Here is a 15,940-nt window from a genome sequence, read left to right as displayed (position 1 = left end):
ACTCTGCCCACATATCTACACCAGCGACACCATCACAGGACCTAACCAGATCAGCCACACCATCACTGGTTCATTCACCTGCACATCCACCAATGTAATATACGCCATCATATGCCAGCAATGCCCCTCTGCTATGTACATCGGCCAAACTGGACACTCTCTACGGAAAAGGATAAATGGACACAAATCAGACATTAGGAATGGCAATATACAAAACCTGTAAGAGAGCACTTCAACCTCCCTGGCCACACTATAGCAGACCTTAAGGTGACCATCCTGCAGCAAAAAAACTTCAGGACCAGACTTCAAAGAGAAACTGCTGAGCTTCAGTTCATCTGCAAATTTGACACCATCAGCTCAGGATTGAACAAAGACTGTGAATGGCTTGCCAACTACAGAACCAGTTTCTCCTCTCTTGGTTTTCACACCTCAACTGCTAGAACAGGGCCTCATCCTCCCTGATTGAACTGACCTCGTTATCTCTAGCTTGCTTGCTAGCATATATATACCTGCCCCTGGAAATTTCCACTACATGCATCTGAGGAAGTGGGTATTCACCCACGAAAGCTCATGCTCCAAAACGTCTGTTAGTCTATAAGGCGCCACAGGATTCTTTGCTGCTTTTGACTTACAAACAGTCCAGTGCCAATTGGAATGAATTAGTGTGGACTTTATCTTTCTTTTTTATACCGTTTGGTTTAATCCTATTAAACTCTAAAATTAGTGATGCATTCTAATTTGCTGATTACTTTTGGACAGGGAAGCCCAATATATTATCAGTCGACATATTAAAAATGCTCAACACTTTACCATCCAAGAAGCTCAGAATTAATAAATAATGCTTGAATTACTTACTCCATATCCATTCCCTCCCTATCCTGGTCTCCACCTGCCTTGTTTTTTTTTGTCCCCTTCTCATGGTTCTCCTGGCTGAATCATCTTTCCTTCCTGTACTGAAGTTACTTTTTAAAGGTAGTAAACCAAAGGAAAATGGTTGGGGAGCAGGGGAAAATCCTCTCCCTCCCAGTACTTGCTACCTCATTGCAGAGCGATTATGGACAACTAGTTTTAGAAATGGAAGAAAATCTTGTGTGAGGTAAGGTTAACAGCATCAATATTAACTATTAATAGTTGATAAAAATAGAACTGGAAGTGTAGCTCTGGAAATACTGTCCTGTAACAATGCACTGGAGTTTTTGCAGCAAGTACCACACCCTGGCATGCAGTTGCTTATAATGACTTGAATTAGGTTAAGAGTTAAAGAACAAGTCTGAGCTGCGGAGCAGAGCACGGACCTGCTTGGCTATGGTAAAGTGGACCAGAGGCAGTGCTGAGCAGGCCTTTGTAGCATTTTTGTGTATGCCTGTAGCCATCCTACCACTGACAGTGATGTCTTTCAGTATTGTGAGCTCATTGGTGTAGCACCTTGTTAATACTTAGGCCTGTAGTGTAGACACTCCCTAAGTCGGTGGCTGATGTCCATACACACCCTTCTTCTGTTGGTGTGTATCCTTATCAGGAGCGCTTCCTCCCACTGAAAGGGGATGCGGGGGGAGGTCCTGGGAGCCAGGACTTTCAGCTCCCCAGTGGGGGCCCAGCCGCCCCTCTGGGCTGTTGGCTCTCTGCTCCTGGATGGGAGTGGGGGAAGAGGAGCATCCACCAGAATTTCTTGGCTCCCTGAGCGGGGAGCTGGGCTCTAGCTGTGGTGTCTAGCAGAGGTAAGCCTAAGTAAACAAAGTGTCCTGGTGCACCACCTGCTTACCCGAATGGGCCAGGAGAGGAACTGGTGGGAACAATTTTTTTGGGAGAGAAGCTGGGAGTCAGAGGAGTAACCCTGTGACCCCTCCCTCATGCTCCCCATCTGGGGAGGGCTGGGGAGGATCTCTGTGGCCTGGCTGGAGCTGCTCCGGCAGGCTGGGCAGCGCAGCCAGTGGGCCAGACCGGGTGGTGTGGTTGCAGCATGTTTCAGTGGGCTGGGCTGGGCGGCATGGCTGCAGTGCGCTCCGCCGGGCCAGGCGGCGCGGCCACAGCCTCCTCTGGGGGGCGGGGCTGAGCGTCGCGGCCACAGCCTGCCAGCCCCGGAGCTGCAGCTGCTTTGAAGGCTGGGGGCAGAGCACCATGGCCACAAGTGAAGAGACTCTGGCCTCACCTCTTCCCTTCTGGCTCTGCTGCCTCTTCTTGCTCCCTCTGTTGAGGGGAGGGGCTGTGTCCCATCTCTCCCTCTGTATACCTGGTCATAAGCGACCCTGTTCTCTGGTGCTTCCCATTTTTACTAAACAAATTCGGTTTATGAACAAGTATATACGGTACATATTCTAGCACTTGCTGCTCCTATGCTAATCAGGAACACAACTCATGACAACTGACGGCCTGTCCTGCTTGTGGGATGTCACAGTATTGCCAACCCCAAATGTTCTAAAATCATGAGAGGGGCTTTAAAATAATGAGATTATGTAAAAATAATAGATTTAGTGTTTTTTATTTGCCTTCTTTTTGAGCCTTAGGATGCACCAGGGTCATGTTTTGAAGTTTTCTCCCTAGCCACAAAGGCTGGAAACTTACTTTTTCTTTAAGAATGGAGGCTGAAATCATCATGTATCCCCTAGACTCTAGGAGCTGGGGCTTTAAGGAAAACAATTATCAAGAGACTCATGATGAAATCCTGAGAGTTGGCAACACTGTAAATATTGAATACCTTCTTTTCAGTAGGAGCTCTACCTAACTTGGAGGCAGTTATTGTCTATTTTAGGAACAACTCTTCAATGCCCTTGTTTGTAGTGATTTGAAAAAGTGTGGGGTGGGCTTACCTTCTTTAATATGTTGTGTGTGTGTGTGGTTTTTTTTTCTTTTCCCCCTCAGGACATCTTTGTTCCTTATATGGAAATCATCCTCATGTATTTAGAAAAAGCAAGGAGCTTTGTGAATGGACAGTGTGCTGGAATTGAACCCTGGCAACTGATTGGCTCGACATTTGCTTCTACTCTGGTGGTGGTGTGGCTGCACGGTATCCTCTTCCAACCAGAGAGTAAGTACCTTGGCACGGCTCTCTGGAGTCGGGTTTTCTAACGCACTTGTGGGGACAGGGTTATTTCTCATGTAAATATTTTTCTGTTTTTACATCTGTGAGATCTCCATGGGGGCCAGCCGAGGTCGCTCAATTAGGAGTGGCCTGCAAATAATGGGGCAGACGATCCCCCAAACTGGTGGATATTTTCAATACTTAAATTTACTAAGCCAGCACAAAACAGCTTCTTTGTTACCTCACTGGTTGCTCAGAAACCAACAACGCAGTTCCCTTAAAGCGACCCAGTCTCAGGCCTCCATCCAGGTACCCAAGTAAAATGTTATGACGATTTCTGAAAATCTTATTTCATCATATAAAAGAAAAGGTTCTACTAGTCCCAAAGGATCAGACACATTACCTCCCAGGTTAATTAATATTCCAGATCTTACCCAAATACATGCTAACAGTTAATTATTATTAACTAAACTAAAATTTATTAAAAAGGGAAGGAGAGAGAGTATGATTAAGAGATCAATATACATACAGACATGAGTCTAATTTTTGAGGTTCAGATACATAGCAGAGATGTTGAGCTTTGTAATTGCACAGAGTTCTTTTAAAATTTAGTCCATAGGTTATGTGGGCAGTCCTAGGACTTTACGGCACAATGGGTTCCTGAAAATTGCATCGTACATCAGAATGTCGTAACTCGGAACCACAATGCACTTCATTGTGGGGCCAAGCGTCGTAAAGTTGAAACCAGTTGTCGTAAGTTGAATCAGGGTGTCAATTCAGAAATGTCATAAGTGCCGTTCCTCATATAGTCGAGGACTGTCTGTAGTCCAATGTCCAATATTATATTCAAGGTGTTTCCAGCTGAACTGGGACCTCAGTCTTGCAACTCAAACTTCCCCTGAAGCTTAAGCAGATCTGAGATAAAAAGGATTGGGACCCAAGGATTTTTTATACAATTTCAGGCCTTCTTTGACAGAGTTGGAGTCCCTCGGGGAGCAGTAGGCCCCCATTTCCTAAGAATCATTGTTAATTATTCTCACAGATTAACATAAGACAATGATCTGTTTCTCCACCATTCACAGATGATTTGCTATACCTTTCAAAGAGATGCGTACAGTGATCTCCCATGTTTACAATTCATTTAAATGCTAGGATGTTCTTTTGATCTCTGAATTATCAGAATACAGCATACAGGGTCTGTTGATTACATTGTTGACCACTACCCATATTTATTGAAATACATTAAAACACAAACATTATCTCCCCATATGTCTTTAAGGGTTGAATGTAAGTTCTTCATCCTGTAGGATGTTTAACCCTTTTTGGCCATGCATTACAACATTATAAACAGGCTTCTGACGTAACCCAGAATGTACCAGTAAAATCTCTGGTTATCATATTAAGGTCAAGATGTGGCAAAGTTTCAGTAGCTAAACCATTCCGTATTAGGGAGTGGTGGAAGACAGTCTAGAGTGTGCCAGTGTGATACAGAAAAGTTGCCCTGCTCCTCCCCTCCCATTGGACTGCTGGTTAAACACTCATTTGCTGGTCACGCCTGTGGATCAAAAGTCAGAAATAGCACAGAACTCAAAGGTGTCTCTGGTGAGGTTCATGATGGGGAAATCATGACACAATAGCAAAGCATCAGGTGTGGAGGATTGTCCGGAACACATCTTGGGCTGAAGAAGGGGGCAGCCTTTCCTTTCCATTAATCATACACATTTACTGTCTGAGAGTCAGTTATTTAAGGTACATACCCACATGCTTTCATCTCTTCTGAGCCTTTTTCCTTGTTTGAACTGTAAAAATTAAGTGGGCTCTCTTGGTCTATTGCCGTGCATTTTTCTTTATTGTGGCAAGGTGGTGATAAAGATCACTGGACCTATCTGAGAGAGGAGGTCGTAGTGCCCTATGAGTCCCATAGGAGTATGTAGTAGTTTTTAGTGGCTGTTATTAGGAGTAACAGCATATTAATTTGATGTTTAATTTTATGCTTCTCCCACAGTTTCCCAGGGGAGGGAAAGGTACATTGAATAGTTAAAAACACTCTTTTTAGCAGGAATAAGCAGAAGATTTCTTGGCTCTGAGTTTCAAGCTAGAACAGTACTAGTACCTGAGTTTATTTTTAATATAATTTGTTTTTAAATATTATCATAGTGTTGGGAAATCTTAGATTAAACATCCTGAATGTTATGTAAGTATACAGTAAAAATTGAAGAAACTTGCATTCCTAGGAAAAAACAAACAAACAGCAGATCATCAACAATGCATGTAATACAAATTCTTTCCAAAGTCTAAGCTATTAAGTATTTACTACAGAACATTAGTGCTAAAGTTAGCTGAGTTTGTATTCTCCTGTTGGTGTCTCAAGATTGCAAGATAGATAGTATGAAGAAAAGAAGCAAAGTAAAGGAGTCCTACTAGTATCAAAGGCCACGTCTACATTACCCACCGGATCGGCGGGTAGTAATCGATCTATCGGGGATCAATTTATTGCAACTAGACAAGACGCGATTGTCATAAACAGATAGCTAAGGGTTAATGTCTCTTTCACCTGAAGCACCTGACCAGAGGACCAATCAGGAAACCGGATTTTTTCAACTTTGGGTGGAGGGATTTGAGTGTCTTTGTCTTTGTTTTCTGGCTGCCTGCTTTCTCTGAGCTTTGGAGAAGTAGTTCTATTTTCTAGTCTTCTGTTTCCAAGTGTAAGGACAAAGAGATCAGATAGTAAGTTATATGGTTTCTTTTCTTTGGTATTTGCATGAATATAAGTGCTGGAGTGCTTTGATTTGTATTCTTTTTGAATAAGGCTGTTTATTCAATATTCTTTTAAGAAATTGCCCTGTATTGTGTCATCTTAATACAGAGAGACTATTTGTATTTTTTCTTTCTTTTTTATATAAAGCTTTCTTTTAAGACCTGTTGGAGTTTTTCTTTACTGCAGGGAAATTGAGTCTGTACTCACCAGGGAATTGGTGGGAGGAAGAAATCAGGGGAGATCTGTGTGTGTTGAAGTGGCTAGCCTGATTTTGCATTCCCTCTGGGTGAAGAGGAAAGTACTTTTTGTTTCCAGGATTGGGAACAGGGAGGGAGATTCACTCTGTTTGGATTCACAGAGCTTGTGTCTGTGTATCTCTCCAGGAGCATCTGGAGGGGGAAAGGGAAAAAGGATTATTTCCCTTTGTTGTGAGACTCAAGGGACTTGGGTCTTGGGGTCCCCAGGGAAGGTTTTTCAGAGGGACCAGAGTGCCCCAAAACACTCTAATTTTTTGGGTGGTGGCAGCAGGTACCAGGTCCAAGCTGGTAACTAAGCTTGGAGGTTTTCATGCTAACCCCCATATTTTGGACGCTAAGGTCCAAATCTGGGACTAAGGTTATTACATGAGTGGCAGCTGGTGGGAGATAGACAGAACCCAGAAGCCAGTAGAAATATTATATTTTTCTTTTCTCTGCTAAGGGCTTTTTAGCAGAGAGAAGCAGTTGGTTTTAAAAGGGAACCAGAGAGAAATTTTTTTTTCTGCTCTCTCTGGCAGTTTGTGGCTTGCATGTTAAGCAGAAGTCGTGCTATTGGAAAAGTTGGGACGTGCCCAGTTCATCTCTACAATACACTTAACCAAGGGGTACTGGCAAGTACCGCTAGATGAACCTGCCAAGGAGAGGTCAGCATTCGTCACCCATGCGGGGGTGTATGAATTCAATGTCCTTCCTTTCGGCCTTCGAAATGCACCCGCCACCTTCCAGAGGCTGGTAGATGGTCTACTAGCTGGACTGGGAGAATTTGCAGTTGCCTACCTCGATGATGTGGCCATTTTTTCAGACTCCTGGCCCGAACACCTACTACACCTGGAAAAGGTCTTTGAGCGCATCAGGCAGGCAGGACTAACTGTTAAGGCCAAAAAGTGTCAAATAGGCCAAAACAGAGTGACTTACCTGGGGCACCAGGTGGGTCGAGAAACCATAAACCCCCTACAGGCCAAGGTGGATGCTATCCAAAAGTGGCCTGTCCCACGGTCCAAGAAGCAGGTCCAATCCTTCTTAGGCTTGGCCGGATACTACAGGCGATTTGTACCACACTACAGCCAAATCGCTGCCCCACTGACCGACCTGACCAAAAAGACCCAGCCAAATGCAGTTAAGTGGACTGATAAGTGTCAAAAGGCCTTTACCCAACTTAAGGCAACGCTCATGTCTGACCCTGTGCTCAGGGCCCCGGATTTTGACAAGCCATTCCTAGTAACCACGGATGCATCTGAGCGTGGTATAGGAGCAGTGCTCATGCAGGAAGCAACAAATCACAACTTCCATCCTGTCGTGTTTCTCAGCAAGAAACTGTCTGAGAGGGAAAGTCACTGGTCAGTCAGTGAAAAGGAATGCTATGCCATTGTGTACGCCCTGGAAAAGCTACGCCCATATGTTTGGGGACGGCGGTTCCAACTACAAACTGACCATGCTGCACTAAAGTGGCTTCATACTGCCAAGGGGAACAACAAGAAACTTCTTCGTTGGAGTTTAGCTCTCCAAGATTTTGATTTTGAAATTCAACACATCACAGGAGCTTCTAATAAAGTTGCTGATGCACTCTCCCGTGACAGTTTCCCAGAATTCAGTAGTTAAAAAGTGTTCTTAAAATGTAGAAGTCTGTTAGTTATATACTTAGGAGTATATGTAAAGGTGTATGTGTTGTATTAATCTGTTTATTTTCAAGTTCTAGAAGGAAATCGCCGGCAGTGAGCTTCCCCACTGTCTGCAATTTGGGGGGCGTGTCATAAACAGATAGCTAAGGGTTAATGTCTCTTTCACCTGAAGCACCTGACCAGAGGACCAATCAGGAAACCGGATTTTTTCAACTTTGGGTGGAGGGATTTGAGTGTCTTTGTCTTTGTTTTCTGGCTGCCTGCTTTCTCTGAGCTTTGGAGAAGTAGTTCTATTTTCTAGTCTTCTGTTTCCAAGTGTAAGGACAAAGAGATCAGATAGTAAGTTATATGGTTTCTTTTCTTTGGTATTTGCATGAATATAAGTGCTGGAGTGCTTTGATTTGTATTCTTTTTGAATAAGGCTGTTTATTCAATATTCTTTTAAGAAATTGCCCTGTATTGTGTCATCTTAATACAGAGAGACTATTTGTATTTTTTCTTTCTTTTTTATATAAAGCTTTCTTTTAAGACCTGTTGGAGTTTTTCTTTACTGCAGGGAAATTGAGTCTGTACTCACCAGGGAATTGGTGGGAGGAAGAAATCAGGGGAGATCTGTGTGTGTTGAAGTGGCTAGCCTGATTTTGCATTCCCTCTGGGTGAAGAGGAAAGTACTTTTTGTTTCCAGGATTGGGAACAGAGAGGGAGATTCACTCTGTTTGGATTCACAGAGCTTGTGTCTGTGTATCTCTCCAGGAGCATCTGGAGGGGGAAAGGGAAAAAGGATTATTTCCCTTTGTTGTGAGACTCAAGGGACTTGGGTCTTGGGGTCCCCAGGGAAGGTTTTTCAGAGGGACCAGAGTGCCCCAAAACACTCTAATTTTTTGGGTGGTGGCAGCAGGTACCAGGTCCAAGCTGGTAACTAAGCTTGGAGGTTTTCATGCTAACCCCCATATTTTGGACGCTAAGGTCCAAATCTGGGACTAAGGTTATTACAGCGATAAATCGATCCCCGAATCGACGCCCATACTCCACCTAGGTAGGAGGAGTAAGCGGAGTTGATGGGGGAGCCGCGGCAGTCTACTTGCCCCCGTGAGGATGGCCAGGTGAGTCAAACTAAGTTGCGTATCTTAGATCGATTTTTTTTTCCCCTCCCCTCCCCCCGTGTAGACCATCCCAAAGATAAAGATTGTGAAGTCTCTAGAGCGAGATTTTAAGATAGTTTCAAATGTTTCTTTGTGAAAGTGTTATCTGTTGCTGCCAATGTTTACCTAAGTGTGTGTAAAGTATGGTGTCTTTAATTCCTCTGATCTAACCTTAAGTCACTTCTCGGTGGCTGAAGGATCTGTGGCATCCCTGTGCTGGATTAAATCCTGATAGCTGTCGAGAGACTGTTTTCCAAAGATGGTATTGAGCATAGCTAACCCTATCATTGCTTCTCCAGCAAAGGTCAGAAGCAGAATCTGGATTTCAATGAGATTTCTACATAATCCAGATGGAAAATTGGATATATGTGGCACAAATCAGGTGACTTTGTCCACACCAAAAAGGAGATAGTAGTTTAACCAGAATACATGGCCAGTATTCTCCTGGTACCTGGCCACTTGCTGTGACCATTTGCAGCAAAAAGCAGAGATTGTGTTGTCAGAGTGCAATCACTGGCCAATAATATTCTGCATATGAAATGGAAAAATGCTTTCAATTAGCATCTACTTCCTTCTCTTCTGAATAGTGGTCCTCACAGAAGTGAGGTCATTCCCCTGCCCCTCTCCCCCGTATTTAGAACTCTGCAGACAGGTGATGCAGGCTGGTGCTATTCATGTTTTGTTCTCCTCCTGTCTCACCCAAGACATGCTGGACACGAGGTGAAATTATGACTCCACTGAAGTCAAGAGAGAAACTCCAATTGATTTTAATAGAGCCAGAATTTCACCTTTGGTATTCCTCTTACAGCTTTCCTGTCCAGAATGCCAAATAATGCAAGAATATATATATGGTGAGTTAGACAAATGCCTACTAATGACTAAACAAGGCTCTTAAATCACCTTTGCATGTAATCTGAGTCAGGTTTGAATTTCATTCTCCAGTGTGTTACATCTCTGCACCTCAATCCCTTCTTCATTGTTTCATTTAGCCAAGAATTCTTGCCATATATCAGCAATACTAAACTCTAGGGGTTTTTTTGGTTTATTAGTTCAGAGCAAGTTGCTCAATTTTGATTTTTGTTTCTTGTTTATCTCAGGTTTAACATCACGAAGTAAAAAATGGTTCTTTAAAACTCTAAGAAAACTGCCTTTTGTTGGCGCCATAGTAAGTATCTGAACAGCTTTCCTTAACATTCAGCCAACTCTATCTGTCCTATTTGTATTGCAATAATGCCCAGGAGACCTTTGTGCTAGGCGCTGGATAAACATGAAGTCCCTGCCCCAAAGAGCTTACAGTCCAAGTAATCTTTCTGTAGCAGTATTGGCCTCAGAAAAGGGAGATGACATTTTCATTGCCAGTAATACCAAGTGGCTGAGTTTCCCCAGGTCCTTTCTGTATATTACCAGGCTTTCTAAAAATAGCCTTAGGTGGTGGGTGAAGGCTACAGAGTTTACTCTGGATTATTTTTCTGCCTAACTTGCCATTCTGTTTGTGTCCTCCACATGAATGTGGTAAGTGAATCTTGTGTTATGCAAGATGAAGAGGTTATTTTCCTTGTCTTTGATTGGTTTAAAACTCCTATCTGTGTTAGGAATAGCTTGGACTCTCCTCTTAAGAGAGCAGAAGCTATGTAATCATTAAAACAAGAAATACAATGGAGTGTTTTTTACTGAAACAAACCTATTTACTGCAAGATTCAGCAATTGTCATGAATTCTTAGCATCAGGAAGGATATAACTTCTTTTAAAATGCGTTTGGTAATGACAGTACTGTTTGGTGACATACGAGATACAGTCCCTGCCCTGAGGACATCAGTCACAATAGATAGACTAAATAAAATGAAGGATTCAGGGGCCAAGTTTATCTTAAGTTTGTCTTTTGATGCAACAGATGAATGGTTTAGCACAGTGGTTTTCAACTTTTTTTTTCATTTGCAGACCCCTAACATTTTTTTTTTTGAATGGAGGTGTGGACCTCTTTGGGAAATCTTAAACAAAGTCTGCAAAACCTCAAGGGGCTGGGGACTACAGGTTGAAAAACACTGGCTTAGCATGATAAAGAATGCTTTCTCTCCCAGATCTTCTCTTGGCATTATTACTGATACGTGGAACTAGTTTTAAAAGCTCGTATCCAGCTCTTATAAGCTACAGGTATCTCCCCTTTTAAAAGGGTTGATGTGCTCATGCTGATGTCCTGACCAATACATTCCATCGTTTGACCTGGTTGTCATAACCAGTGAGCTGTGGCAGATGAATTCATAACTCAATATTATATTCCATTTATGTCTGTTCCTTGCTTACTGGCAAAGTAGTCGTGGGCTCCCTACAACTGTTCCTTATTTTTACATGACCCACGTTTTCAGGATAGTGCTACTGTGATGTTGGCCCATTGCAAAGAAATGGTTTAGTGTCTCATTTGCCTAGTGCGTCCACTGATCAGTAGAGTCTGACACACAAGCCTATCATGTTGCTTACAAGAGGCCTTGATGGCCAGGTATTCCAATGTTCAAAAGTCTCTGTTACTGGTGATATCTCAACAGCTATATTAGATAATGCTTCTGGGAGAGAGATCTGTGCTGCTGTGAGGGCAGATCTGGGCCTTCAAACTGTAGATTGGGGGAGAAGTGAAAGTGTCCTAATCTTATCTGTGTGTTCTTTCATTGTGTTACATTATTGGGCAACATTTTTTCAGAGTTTCTAAACGTATATCTGATTTCTGAAGCGAGATGGTCCATAAAGTAATCCATCTTGAAACTGTAACTGGTATAAAATCAGCTGTTTATATTGTCATGGTCTTGAACACCATAAAAAGGCTGGGGTGGAGGGGAGCCCAATGTCTTGCTTTGCTACATTTGACAAACAGAATTATTTTCAAGATTCTAAATAGGCATTAGAGGATGAAATGAGCGTGCACAGTATTTGACAGTATCAGTTTAAGAAGTTAACACAGTTCATAGTGTTGAGCTCACTGTTCCAGGTATTAGCACTGAATGTTCTGTGTACCATAAAATGTGTGCAGCCTATTGTTGAAGGCATTTCATTTCATTTTCTTTTTAGATACAGAAGCAGTTTAACAAGGCCTTGGATGATGTAGCCTCTGGTTTACACTTCCTAAATGATGGAAAGGGTTATATCAAAGCATTGCCTGCGCAAGGCATGAGCCAACCTGTGCTACTAGAGAAGATGAAGGAGTACAGCTCTATGGGTATGACAGTGAGCATATACTGGTGTATATATGCAGGCAGAGGCGCTGTTTTTCTGAATTGGGGGGGGTGTGTGTGCTTGACCCTCCCCCCCCGGGCCACACCCTTCTCCACCCCTTCCCACAATCACCCATCCCTGCCCTTCCTCTTCCCAATCCCTCCCCTGAGCATGTCCCACCCTTGCTCCACCTCATCTCCCTTCCCCCACCCCCCAATGCCTTCTGCATGCTGTTGAACAGCTGATCCACGGCAGGTGGGAGGCGCTGAGAGGGTGGGGGAGGAGCTGATCGGGGGGGGGGTGAGCACCCTCTGTTTTTTCCAGGGGTGCTTCAGCCCCTAAGAACCCACAGAGTTGGCGCCTATGTATGCAGGTCTACTTCATAGGCCTAATATGCTATATGTTTACACACCTATAAGGTAACATGGACTCTGGTGACTGCTATAAATAGTTTCAGCTTAAATATTTTTCTTGGTGTTCATCCAATGTTAATTGATGCTGTCCTGTAAATGACTAATACCAGTCCTCATGTTTCTAGTTAACTACAGTTATTAATTATTACTTAGGAATCCTATAAAAAAACTCAGGTGCCCAGTGTTCTAATGCTAAAGGTAATGGAAAAGTAATTCTGTTCCATCATGGTAGTGATATATAATGCAGACAATCTGGGTTTGAGAGTAATGGTAACAAAGGTAATTGGAAAGTCTTTATTCTGTTTCACTGACCAGTCTGTCACAGTAAGGAGGAAAGGATAGTCTCCTGGTTGTCTGACCACTATTCTTCTTGGGAGCTTTTTTCCAAAACAGATGCATCAATGCACTTTCTTCCCTTCTCCTCCAACTCTAATCCTAAGGGAAATAAATCAGCTGCAGCAGTCCTTCTCTAATGAGCAACCCCACCGCAGCAAATCAGTGAGCATGCAGTGGGGGGAAAAACACTTTAACTGCCCCAACTGAAATAGTGAGGTCTCTTTTTATACTGGTACAGTGTCCTAACACGCAGTCTTTGGCCCAGAAAAGCCAGACAGTTTCTTCTTGATTGACACTTGTAGCTTGGAAAATATTTTGGAGTCAGGTCTGAATATGCTTTAGAGCAATTAACCAAATGCTAAGCTTTTGCCAGAACCATGGTTTGTTTGTTTTGTAAAGCAACAAGCAAAGTACAAAACATTGCTTACATGGAATTTCTCGCTTATCTCTGTCACTGTGACTTGTAGTTTATGTGCCATAGTGTTTTCTTGGCTTAGTTCCACGTAGATAGCATCTGAAACTTCGCTGTTGAGTTGCTTCTGTCATCTGAAATCTCTACTCTAGTTAACGTATCTGCCACGTTCTAATCAGAAAATGTAGGGAGGTGGGGGATTACAGCTTCCAAAAGAATCTGGTTAGGAGGGCTGGCTAATATTGTACTATTCCTGGCGTTGGGATTTTCTTCTCAAAATGGTTTGGCACTGCTAAATCTGAAATAAACAATATTGCATGTAGGAAAACTTCAGTAAAATCAATCTTACTATTTTCCTATTCTCTAAACTTTTCTAGAGCTTGCTGTGTCCTCTTTTTCTATATCTGTTTTCTATGTCCTCAATTTTCTATTTTCAAAATGCTTTTTTCCTCAGACACCCTCAAAGGTTCTGTTATGCTTATACAAAGCTCAAGCAATCTTTTTTAGGGGAGAAGGCAACACACCGCATATATTGAAGATGCAACAATTAGCATAAGATTTTCAGTCACATACGCACACTGTCCTGCCAGTTGATGTTTTAGTTACCAGTCCGATCAACCTAGTGGCCAGCTAGGTTGATCGCCAGTAGGGAGGAGCCAGGTTCCGTTGGTCATGACATGATGCTCCTGGGAAGTCTTGGCAGGACAAACCTAAAGTTTCATGGCAAGGCACCCTGTTTATATAGTGATTTTCCTTCACTGGGGCCAATGAGTTTTGCTCCATCATGCTGTAATCAATTGTTGTTTGACAAGTGCTTGTTTTCCTAAATTGTCCTTCTCATTCTTTATCACAGCTATCTCTTTCCCATTGATAGGTGCCTGTCTCATCTTTAGAGTTGTCAATCTGCCCTCCTCTGACATTTCAATAGAGGTGTGTTGCAGCCTCCTGGCGCCCTTGCATCTGTCTCTGATTCCTCCCTCATACATCTGGTTCAGCGATGGCCTTCACACTTATCTCTTAACACAAACATTCCTCATTCACACACAAAACAGAATTAATTTACACAGAACATTTTGAACAGGAACATCAAATTGCAATGCAGAAGAAAAACAATCATGGCATTCTTTTACTTATTTCAAAATGCTAAACCTACAACAAATTGGTGACCCTCAAAGGTCTGTCACTGCCTTGAAATCAGTCCAGACACAGATTCTGGCTGATATAGCTCTACCAATGGTCCATTAGGCTTTCCTTCCTGTTATCCTGCCAGCCACCCTTTTTGAATATGATCAAATCATACACCAGTACATTTAATACATGCTACATTATTCTTCTTTATCCTTCATTCTAAATTATATTAATACAAACATAAAATCCTACTACTACAGTTCTCCCCCCACCCCAGTCTGTTTTTACCTTTATTATTTACTTCTCTTTTCTCCAAAAGCTTTTTGGGGGGGAGCCTTGGTCCTGAGTCCTGTGTATGCAAGTGAAGTTGACACTCGCTGAGTTATGAAAGTTATCCCTTCCAAGTGGAAGAGGAACTTTTTTTTTTTTTTTAGGGTTTTAAAAGGAAGATGGTATCGGGTAAAGTGGGGAACCGAATCCTATTGAAAACATTCCCTGAAATGGTGTATTTGCGTTACAGCTTTGTTTTAGTGATAGAGGGTTACCCAGTTGGATGCTGGATAACATGTGGAGGTGCTTATTGGTAAGGGCGCAGCCCTAGTACTGCCAGACGTACCTGCTATGTTCGGAAGTTGCAGTAATTTGCATGCATTTTTAGGTGAAAAAAGTTGCTGGAGTTTGCATTGCATATTTTAGCAGTACAGATTGGTTTGAACTGTTTTTCAAGTATCTTGTAACATTGCTGAATGTTCTTTTGGTGTAGTTACCACCTTCAGTGAATAGAATCCAGCAGTGTGGACAAGTTTTTGGAACTTGAATGGGAATTATTGCAAAGTTGTTTACATTTACTACAAATACTCTGTTGTAGTTGCACATTGCTCAACTATTGCATATTTTATAGCCATTGCATTCAGTAAAATGTGACGGAACACTTATGGCTTCTAATGTACTGCTATGAAATGTTGTTTGTTCTAATCATCCTGATGCCAGGGAAGCAGGAAATAAGCTGGAGGAAGGGTTTAGCATTTTACATTCTGAATGCTTCTACCCAAGTATAGTCTGGAAGTAACATACTAACCACAGCTTTTTTTTCAAAGCCCTTTTACATTATGAGCCAGTAATAGACAATCATACATAGGGCTTGCCGATTCTTAGAAGTTGCTAGTCAGTCAGGCCTGGTCTACACTAGGGGTGGGGATCGATCTAAGATACGTCAGCTTCAGCTATGCTATTCTCATAGCTGTAGTTGTGTATCTTAGATCAACTTAGAATCACTTACTTCATGTCCTCGTGGCACGGGATTGACGGCTGCCGCTCCCCCATCAACTTTGCTTCCACCTCTCGCTGAGCTGGAGTTCAGCAGTCGATGGGAGAGTGATCGGGGATCGATTTATCGCGTCTGCACTACACATAATAAATCGATCCCCAATAGATCGATCGCTACCCTCCGGATTGGTGGGTAGTGTAGACATACCCTCAGATACTACAGTTAAGTTACTTTCTTTGCCATGATTTTAAAAAGTTGAGTTTCCTTATGTAATTCTGAGCTATTTTAATGGTAGTATGGAGGGAATTGTTAGTGCTTATCAGTAACTGAGAGGATCACACTTGTTATATGCATTGCTACTAGGATAGATGCTATTTTGTGCACTTTT

General features: G+C 42.6%; 1 protein-coding gene across 2 annotated transcripts in view; it reads left to right on the top strand.

The window, feature by feature from the left end:
* Positions 1–15,940, top strand: part of SGPL1 (sphingosine-1-phosphate lyase 1) — a 52,889-nt gene that overhangs the window by 15,992 nt on the left and 20,957 nt on the right. For both annotated transcript variants that reach the window (XM_050959476.1, XM_050959475.1), the window contains exons 2-4: positions 2,860–3,025; positions 9,893–9,960; positions 11,853–12,000. In XM_050959476.1, coding sequence (XP_050815433.1) covers positions 2,878–3,025; positions 9,893–9,960; positions 11,853–12,000 — 364 coding nt within the window. In that variant the 5' untranslated portion in view covers positions 2,860–2,877. The remainder of the gene's footprint in view (positions 1–2,859; positions 3,026–9,892; positions 9,961–11,852; positions 12,001–15,940) is intronic.

The sequence above is a fragment of the Gopherus flavomarginatus genome, chromosome 6 (genome assembly GCF_025201925.1).
Source record: "Gopherus flavomarginatus isolate rGopFla2 chromosome 6, rGopFla2.mat.asm, whole genome shotgun sequence".
NCBI lineage: Eukaryota > Metazoa > Chordata > Testudines > Testudinidae > Gopherus > Gopherus flavomarginatus.
This window is presented reverse-complemented; position numbering and strand designations above follow the sequence as displayed.